The sequence below is a fragment of the Gymnodraco acuticeps genome, unplaced genomic scaffold, assembly GCF_902827175.1.
Source record: "Gymnodraco acuticeps unplaced genomic scaffold, fGymAcu1.1, whole genome shotgun sequence".
Lineage (NCBI taxonomy): Eukaryota > Metazoa > Chordata > Actinopteri > Perciformes > Bathydraconidae > Gymnodraco > Gymnodraco acuticeps.
The window spans coordinates 1,012,199-1,022,137 of NW_022990270.1; the positions used below are offsets into that span (position 1 = coordinate 1,012,199).

Genomic DNA, 9,939 nt, shown 5'->3' on the forward strand with positions numbered 1-9,939 from the left:
CATGCATGGCTGTGTTTCTTTGCTATATCTTTTAAAATCTATTCATTTCATCATTTAATATTGCAAAGTATTCATTAAATATCTTGTTTTTGATGACCATAAATCATTTTTTTTTCATTTTCTCTGTCTATATTTTGGAACTAAAATAGGTTTTGTATCACTACATCAAGTTTCCACACATGGGTCAGAAATGACCCGTGCAAGTGTGAATTTGATAGGAACCTTTGATTTATAAAATGTGTGCAGTTAGGAATATTTTTACTGTGGACAACTTTTCACTTGTCAGAATATGGTGCTGGTCAGAACTAAACAACTGGACAACATTTGACATTCCACTCTTGTCAGAAGGAAACAGGCTGCGTCTTCAGATCTGATTCATGTAAGTCTTGTTTTACAATTGTTTTACCTAAGAAAAATATATTGAGAAAAGATAACTGCACATAACATTTGAACATTATCCTTACCTGTTGGGAAAGAGAAATATGACATTAGCATATTCTATTCTAGCTAGCATTACATTAGCATATTCTATTCTAGCTAGCTAATGTTAGCTTGTGTTAGCTAGGTCAATTCTAGATCGCGGTCGCTAATATTAGCTAATGCATACATGCCAACTCTCTTGCCAGATCATGTATGAAATGTAATCATGTCTTACACAATAAATACGCTATACTATTTTCAACCCATTTGTCAATCTGGAAATACATACATAATAATAAATAAATACATTTAAATACAGTCATATAAAGGTATAAGCTAATGTCAGCTAGGGCAACTAAATAAAACTTGAATTAGAAAAGCGTACTGTATAATTTATCAACTGATGTTGTAAATATTATTTAGATTTTCTTCATCCACAGTATGGCTCGTCACACTCATTCACGTTTCACGGCTGAAATGGTCATCGAGATGTTACATCAAGAACAGGATGGAAGATGGAGCAATCCTTGATTCTGACTCTGAGTCTGACCTCTCTGATGATGACGTAGACTATGTGCCACAGGGTCAAGCTGAAGTTGCTGGTGATGAAGAAGACTCCTTGGACGAGCTAGAAGACTCGTCTGATGAGTCCTCTGAAGAGGAAACTCAGACCCAGGCCAATAGGCTAAGTAAAAAGGGGTCTTACTGGAATGAGAAACCCCCCACTCAAGGCAGAGCAAGAACCCATAACATCCTGAGGAGGTGTCCAGGACCCGTATCTGGTTCAACAATCATTTCACCAAAAGATGCCTGGGAGTTGTTCATTAGTGATAACATCATAGAGGAGGTTTTAAGATGCACTAACTTAGAGGGACGCAGAGCCGCAGCAGCAAAAGGAAAAGAGTGGAGATGCCTCGACAAAGTGGAATTCACGGCATTTATTGGTTTGACCCTCCTTGCAGGGGGGGACAAGAGCTGGGATGTGGCCTTGCGGGAGCTCTTTCTGGATCCCCTGCAAAATCCGACGTATAAGGCCACCATGGGGTTCCACAGATATGAGGATTTCCGCCGCCTCATACGGTTTGATTATAAGAGGACTAGGGCTGTTAGACTGGAAACAGACCACATGGCTGCATTCAGATATGTGTGGGACTGTTTCCTGGCCAATTGCAAGAAAGTGTTCGTCCCCAGTGATTGTGTCACTATAGATGAGCAGCTTGTGCCATTCCGTGGAAGGTGCAAGTTCTTACAATACATGCCAAGCAAGCCAGCAAAATATGGGATCAAAATCTTTTGGATGTGCGATGCAAGGGTCCATTATGCATTCAATGGCATGATCTATACAGGGCGACAGCCAGGAGAGGATATTCAGAGGAACCTTGGCGAGAATATTGTCCAACAGTTGTCCAGCGGAATAAGACACACAGGTGAATATAGAATACAGAGTATACATACAGTGAATATACTCTTGAAGTTCTAGCACAATACCTAGATCACTTTTCCACTCTCTCATAGTGTCTATTTCATTTTGTATTACCATTGTGAGAAATTGATTAATTTATAAGCATAGAATGGAATAAAATACAATGCAGTACTCCATAATAATAATAATCAATATTCCATCAGGTTTATTTTAATGTTAGAATTTAGAGAATTACATGTTGACTAAATTGACCATTCATTTTTTTTGTTCTGTTCATAGGTCGCAACATAACCATGGATAACTTCTTTACCAGCATTCCTTTGGCTGAGAAGCTCCAGAGAAGAACCTTACGCTTGTGGGGACTCTTCGCCAGAACAAGCCAGACATACCACCTGTCATGAAGCCAAACAAACTGAGAGAGAAGTACAGCTCCAAATTTGGATTCTGTGGCAACATGACAATGGTGAGCTATGTCCCGAAAAAGGGGAAGGCTGTTGTGCTGCTAAGCACAATGCATGATGACACAGCAGTGGATGACCAGAGTGTTAAGAGGAAGCCAGAAGTGATCCAATATTACAACCACACAAAATCAGGAGTGGACACAATGGATCAAATGGTTCGCACGTACACCTGCAAACGGAGAACACGGAGGTGGCCCATGGTGCTCTGGCACAATGTGCTGGATGTTGCCACCCTCAACGCCTTCACCAGCTACACTGCACAACACCCTGGTTACAGGGTGGTGTGACTAATGCACGGCGGCTCTTCATAAAGGAGCTGGGCAAAGAGCTGGTCATGCCACACATGAGGAGACGCATGGAGGGCACGTCCCACCTCCAAACCCATATTACAGAGGCAATGGAAAGATGTGGGTTAAAAAAAGTAAGCGCAGCCACAGGAGGGCCAAGTGAAGAGGAAGAGGTGCAAGATCTGCCCAACTGCCAAAGATCGAAAAGCCATTAGCTGGTGTTCCAAGTTCACCAGCCCTGTGTGTAAGGAGCACAAACATGTTGTTGTGATTTGTGAGGCATGTATGCACTAGATTGCAACTTACTCATGAGTTCATTTCATGAGTTTGTTTCATGAGTGTCATGAGTTCATTTTAAACATTCAGCATTCACCACAGTTCACTGCAGATTTTATCAGTTGTATGGTGTATGCTATGTGTGAGTGTGACAATGTGACAAATAAACATTTCAAATATTAATTGTGTTATTCTTTGGTCCAAATCACTGCTAAAATGTTTTTTGACAAAATCATTATTATAGTATGTCTTTTTTTTTTTTTTAAATACCACACTTGCAGACATGGGTCATTTTCGACCCATGTCTGTAAACTTGATGTAATATTATAAAAAATATTTTAGTTTAGTAATTAACAAAGGAGAAACAAAAGTAATGATTTAGGGTTTTCAAAAACAAGATATTTAATGAATATTTTGAATATTTAATGATGAAATAAGTTGATTTCCAAAAATATAGCAAAGAAACACTCAACCATGCATTAAATAACACTGTAAGTCAATACGGGTCATTTTTGACCCATGTTGTGTCTTAGAGGGGGTTTCCATAGCTTGTGTATCAAAGGGTTAAGATATTTTTACACTGCTTTAGTATGTTGACACATTTTAAGAATGAAAGGCTTGCCATTAAGGATGATAAACTATTTGCTGTTAGCTGTCTAGTGAAGTGTCGAATCCAAAGACTGTATAAAATATGGACATTGTCTCCCACAGGTTACTGAAAAACGGTTGTGAAGCTCAAAGCTGGTGACTGACCATCGCCAACTTGGCATTGATGAAACTAAAAAAACTCCTGGCTAATCCTAAATTTGGCAGTGGTGGCGAAGTCCATATGGACTTGGCTTGGTCACCAGTTCAAGTCCCAGCAAGACCAAGTGCTACTAAGGTGTCCCTGAGCAAGGCACCGTTCCCTACACTGCTCCCCGGGCGCCGTTCATAATGGCAGCACACAGCTCCTAACACTAGGATGGGTCAAATGCAGAGAAACCATTTTGTCACAAAATACCTGTACTATGTGATGACAATAGAAGTGAAACAATAAAATAATAATTCCGGCAACCTAAAATGCCACTCACAAGTAATTTAAAGCAGCAACACCCTTTATTTATGCTTTACTTTAAACCTTATTCAATTGGTGAGAATATACCACACCACCACTAGTCACGAATGGGGAGATGATATGGAGACCAAATCTTTTTTGTAGCTGTCATTTTAGTTTTTAGCTTTTAACACATGGGTCTATAAAGCTTGACCTGCTTTTGGATCCATCCTCAAGTGACCATTTGAGGAATTGCACTGTTGTGTTTTTCAGCATTGGAGGTCGACGATACAAGCCTTCTCTGCGTTATGGTGATCCACCTACCTGTAACATGCTACCTGATCAAGCTAATCATAATATAGTGTATGGATTTCCCCTGTATTCACAAAGGTTATCTATTAAAACAAAGCAACAGCACCTATGAAAGACAGGAGATCTGGACTCGTACTGACCGCGGCTACCATCACACGTTTGCTTTCACACCAATTTGTATTTTCTTATCAAATTTGATATTTTACACAGCCCTCCCGTCCACGCTCACAATAGGAAGAGCTGATTCTGCTGAAGGTCACCTCGACATCCGAGCTGAATGAATGACATTTAGAGTACAATTTCCTATTTTCTTTGAAAGGCTCTACATGTACGCACCATGCACACACACATTAGTAACCAAACACACACTCATACTGAAGGCTTTTGGCAAACTCTTGTGTTTTACTGCATTGAGTTTTACATAGCGTAATGACTTGGCAGAGTCACTCTCTTCTCTATTTGAAACACATTAGATACAGAAACACTGCAAACTGGATTAACTCCTCCAATGCTTATCTATAATTTAAAGAAACATTTGTATAAGTTAACAACCTTCGCATAGGAGTTTGGTTTATAGCATCATAATCCTTACATCATCTAGTGCTTTTTAAATGAATCCACTTTTATAGCTGGCACTTTTTCTCCTGTTATTATAAGATGGTATTTCTTGTAACCCCGTTGCAAAAGGACATGTCTCTTTGTGCTCCCATCCAGGATAATCAAGTCATCCTCGTCCACATGCTTCGCCGTATCTCTCCTCCAGCGCCCTGACCTTTATCTTCAGCTAAATCTTATTTGCCTTCAGGACTTTATAGGGTTTTCCACTCATTTATAATCTATTTGCAGTGTCCTACAGAATTTTCATTGCTATGACATTTGACAAAAAACGTAATGGTAAGATATTTCAGTCTCTGTGTTCATTCGGGTCGACTTTGAGCGAATCCTTTTAGGAGCAGTGGGTGGATGGATTGTGAGCAGCTTTGAGCCGGGGACATTTTCCACATTGTTTAGAAAGATTACCTTTTTGGATGTGTGCTCCATTAAGCACACAAATGCTCTAGTCCACAAAAACAACCTTTGTGCGCTCGTCCATTAAAAGGAGAGTCTAATTGACCACATTATATAAGGATGATTCACCGGTGCTTTTCATTTGTGACTTTTCTCTTCAAATGACAAGATGACTTTTTCTTTCTGAGCAGAAAGGCAGTGACTCAGTCAAACACAAAAAACACATTTCAAAAGACGCAAGATGAATTGTTGAAATCATTCAGTTACTCTCCAATGATCTACGCTGGTCTCTTAATGTCCAGTTGCTATCAGGCTTTAGTAAACACACATTAAAGTTGCTTATGGGCTCGCACAGCCTGCTATATTCCCTGGGCCCCGTTCAAAATGGCAGCACACTGCTCCTAACACTAGGATGGGTCAAATGCAGAGAAACAATTTCCCCACGGGTATAAATAAAGTATATCAAAATCATATTTGGAAATACACGGTTAAAATGCATCACAGACATCAGATTTGATGTTTTCTGAAAGCCATTATTTGGTGCAAGGCTACCTACAGTATGGTGTTAACTAGCTTAAAACTAGCGGCACTACTTTACTGTTTCTTCCTGTAACTTTATGTTTCTATGATGAAAAATAACTTTGCAATACTAGGATCCCTTTATGAGTATTACTTACATTCTTTACAACAACAAAAAATGAAAATCTAATGCTAGTAGTCTAATGCACTGTTGTTATGTCATAATGTCTTTTATGATGTCTATAATGTTACGGTTTTACTTCAAAAACTAAAAGGGGTCAATTAACGTATGTTTTATGATTGCCGCATATGCTACTATAAGAACACAGTCCAGCACAGCTCCACCCTTAAACTCCTCAATAAAACGTACACATTTCCCACAATGTCCACAAAAACCGTGCACTTTTAGCATGGATAAAGATAGCTGTTGTGTTAGGGCTGATGTATTGCATTACATTTTACAATTGCATTGTCAGTGTGCCTTATATATTTGACATACTGTATAGATTAGAAAGCCACATAATGTAGATGCTATATTTCACATCATTCCCTTGTTGCTGTAAAACGGGAAGTAAATCCCAGTAGCGTGGTACTTCTCTTGAAACCTTTGGCGTTTGTTTAAATCAATGTGCTCTATCATTACTTAGTGATTATGATTATATGACATTGTGCTGATCGTGTATAGTAGACCATGTCATTATGCTGTTAGACGGCTGAGCATTTCCTACTTCCTTTTCTTTCTGTTTCAAAGCTGAAGAGGATAGTTAACCCTGCAGAAAAACAAAAGGTCAAAACGCAGTGAACAGGTTTATCATGCAAAATGGTTCTGTTCCAGACATGAAAAACGAAATCATATTATTAAACTACTACAACTAAAGCGCCCTGATACTGAAACCCAGTGTCAGCGAGAGGTCAACAACACTTATCTTAAAGTGTGTAGCTCATTGAACGAGCCTTTTTCTATTCAGTTCAGTTAACTGTTCATAAACCAGTCCTAAATTACACTTTGGGACACGTTGTTATGAATATATATATAATTTGAAGTCGTAATAAAGCAACCAGTGCGTCTCTAAACAACCACAGATGCATTTCTGCACCGCAGTGTGAATATGATTATGTCTGTAGCCTGCAGTTGTGGTGATGGGGGGGGGGGGGGGGGTGGTGGTGGTTGGAATCAGTGACATTCTTCAAGGCCAGTGTAAGATTAAAGAGCGGGGCTGCCGTGCCTCTGATCATATATTCACAAAAGATACCCTGTGAAGAGAGGCTCGGTGAGAATAAGAGCACTACTTGTGAATATTTGTGGGAGCCCATTATACATTTCACATACTCTATTACTGAGTAAGGAGATTACACCCCAGAGAGTTTTTTGTTAGTTACCCTTCTCATTTTCAGTTTTTTTGTTTGTTGGCACAGTCCTGTAAGCAGCTGCCTCCGGTGGCACGAGTTTGTCCTCTGTGATGTTTTATGTGTGGAAACGTCATGGATCGAGGTTTGGATTTAGCCGGAAGAGCTGTGTTTTCTCCCTTTTTTGTTTTGATCTACAGAATCACTGCAACATTATAGCTTTATGGCATTGAACTCAAAGAGCACTGATAAAGACAAAAACAGCCTTGGGCATAATGTGCAACCGGGAGCATTTATGCAGAAATGAAAAATGTCAATAGTGCTTCCTTCCATAATATCGCCTATTTTACTGGCACATAACACTGGCATGTGACTCGTGGACATAAATTCAGCTTGCACAGTACAGTAAAACGAATAATTATTAATATAACTTTCATCTCGGGTTTGCTTCACTTGGTGTAGCCTTGGGCCCTTTAATAGTCATGGCACAGGGGGAAGTAATAGCTTGCTTTTCTGCATGTCCTTCAAATGAAATGTTTCTCATTGGTAGATATATTTTACATATATATTCATAAAAACAGCTCCTGGAGAGGCGCAGAAACTGGCTGAGCTGCTGAGGCTATTAATCTAATAATCAAGTGTTTCAGGTTGCTCTTAATTCAATTGTCCCTCTTAACATTTCCCAGCTATGTCAATCAATGCGCCTGCCTTTAAAGCAACAGAGGAGTTATCCATTCCTGCGCCATTAAAACATCAATGTCTCATTTCTGCTAAATGGCAGAGGAAAGATAATTGGCATATGTGCATGCATATTAATTAACTGATAATGAGACGATAAGGCTCCCTCTCTATCTGCAGATGTGGAAACACGAATCAATTGGCAGTGAAATGGGCTAAAAATGTGCTTCTTTTATCCCACGACTGAAATTAAAAACCTATTTAGTACCACGTTTTTCCAACAAAGTGCTTTTCATTTATCTTCTCCAGCACATTATTCAATCACACTTTCCATTTGTATAATGGTAATATTTTCATGTAATTTCCCTCTGCCTCTGAGATGAGTATTTTTGATATGGCTTTGTGAAATGGCTATTCCATTCCAGCTCCATTCACTGGCTGGTAATACATTTACAACCTATATTTCAGATTAATGTCTTCAGCAAATGGAGCCGGCCTCAGATGTCTCACAGCGGCGTGTACAGATCACTTCTGCTCCCTGGTGGCGGCACAGGGAACTGCAGCAGTGCTCGCCCATGCCCTCTGGTGGCAAAAACCATAAAATACTTGTACCATTTCTTTTAAACCCAACTCTTGGCAGCATTTCCTATTTTTCTGTGTAAAGCACTCACTATCTGTGACTCTGTGTCTGAGCTGCAAGGTACCCACAGCTGAAGCATAAGCTGACTATCTTAAAGGGTTGCTGTTTTAGCCTGCAGCACAATTGGAAGCGTTTGAAAGAGTGTGTTGTAACTATCAGCTCTGACCAGAGGAGTGTGAGCGCATCAGAGGATGAACATATATAACGGCTGTGGAAACAAACAAAGGAAAGAAAACACCCTAGAGGGCCGTAAAAAGATCTAAACAGAGGCTTGAACAGAATATAAAGGCAACACAGGTACAGAACACAGTATTGGAATGGGTGTATTGAACACAAAAACATTTTCTCGAGTATAAACATAGCTAGAATTCTTCTGGTGTGTGTGTTGCTGGCCCAGTTGACACGCAGGTTGATGGACAGTAGTGCAGCGTCGCCTCCTCCTCCTGCTGACAGGCCCTCCTTCACCCCGGACAGGACAATCTGTACACACAGCGACACACACACACACAGACCATCTCAGTCACCACACAGCCCATTTGTCATGTCAGATAGCCTCAGAGAGACATGGCGGTCAAGTTACAGAGGTGATTGTATCAAAGTGACCCCAATGCGATGGTCATAAATTGCTCTCTTTATGGCACGGTACCGTAATCTCGTTCCTTTGAAAGAATTGCAAACAATGAAAGGTCAAAGTCGGCTGATAAGTAAAATGAGGAGACATTTTAATGTGAATTCCATAAAAAGGAAGGAGCCAACCTTTTTTATTTCTTACTTTGAGTAGAGTGTAGGATGAGTTGTAAAGATAGCAATCAGCTTGCATCGTCCATTTCTTCATCCTTGTCCTCGTCTGTATTCCCATTCGTTTCCGTTGTGGCTTCTTCTTTGGTGGAAGTGGAAGTCTTTGGCCTCTCCTCTGGCTTTTCAGAAGGGTCCACCACTGTAGTGCCCCCCCGGCTCGTGTTGCAACCCATGGTTTGGCAAGAAAAAACGACTACAGTGTGCTGAGTAGTCGTGTAGTGTTGAAGAAACGGTCGAAACCTTAAGACCTGTGTGAGTGTTGTGGGCTAAGCCTTTGTTCTCTATGGCAACCTCAAGACTTCCTGTTGGGTTTGACTGTTATTCAGAGAGTCTTTGTCCATACCGCCCTTTTTGTTATTACCTCCCAGGCAACATTGGTTGAGAATTAACTCAGTAGCGTGCCGAAGCATGGTTACAGATAAACACTGAAAGGGTTTGTGTGTCGATCACGGCCACGGTTACCAACAATGGATGTGCTGGGAGTTTCTGCTTTAAATCAGTCAGAGGAATTTATTAATTCTGCAGATTCTTATTTTCAGGTCTAATGGGTCTCTGGATACACACACTGTACATCATTAGTTTGGTAAACACACAGCTTTGTATCAAGGTGGAATGGGAGACATAAAGCTAAAAATGATATTTAAGACAGGTTCTGTGCTTCTCATTAGGCCATGACACTGAGTATATAAACCAGAGAATAAAGATTAAAGTGGACATTTAACAGAATCCAGTCT

At 40.2% G+C, this 9,939-nt stretch overlaps 1 protein-coding gene and 1 long non-coding RNA gene across 2 annotated transcripts; one reads left to right on the plus strand and one right to left on the minus strand.

The window, feature by feature from the left end:
* The first annotated feature begins 928 nt into the window (after nt 1-928).
* On the plus strand, nt 929-2,591 carry LOC117549181 (piggyBac transposable element-derived protein 4-like). The gene is made up of 2 exons (XM_034220838.1): nt 929-1,847; nt 2,176-2,591. Exons 1-2 carry the CDS (start codon nt 929-931, stop codon nt 2,589-2,591), a joined length of 1,335 nt encoding a protein of 444 aa, XP_034076729.1.
* Nucleotides 2,592-8,712: 6,121 nt separating this feature from the next.
* LOC117549171 lies at nt 8,713-9,463 on the minus strand. The gene is made up of 2 exons (XR_004569441.1): nt 9,180-9,463; nt 8,713-8,887 (listed from the first exon to the last, which is right to left on the minus strand). It is a non-coding gene; the product is annotated as an uncharacterized LOC117549171 (long non-coding RNA).
* Nucleotides 9,464-9,939: the final 476 nt, after the last annotated feature.

Bases quoted from the DNA above. Each gene is read 5' to 3' on its own strand.
- LOC117549181 (XM_034220838.1), top strand. From the start codon at position 929: ATGGAAGATGGAGCAATCCTTGATTCTGACTCTGAGTCTGACCTCTCT. The intron at 1,848-2,175 runs GTGAATATAGAA...TTGGCTGAGAAG, and splicing joins CAGCGGAATAAGACACACAG to CTCCAGAGAAGAACCTTACG.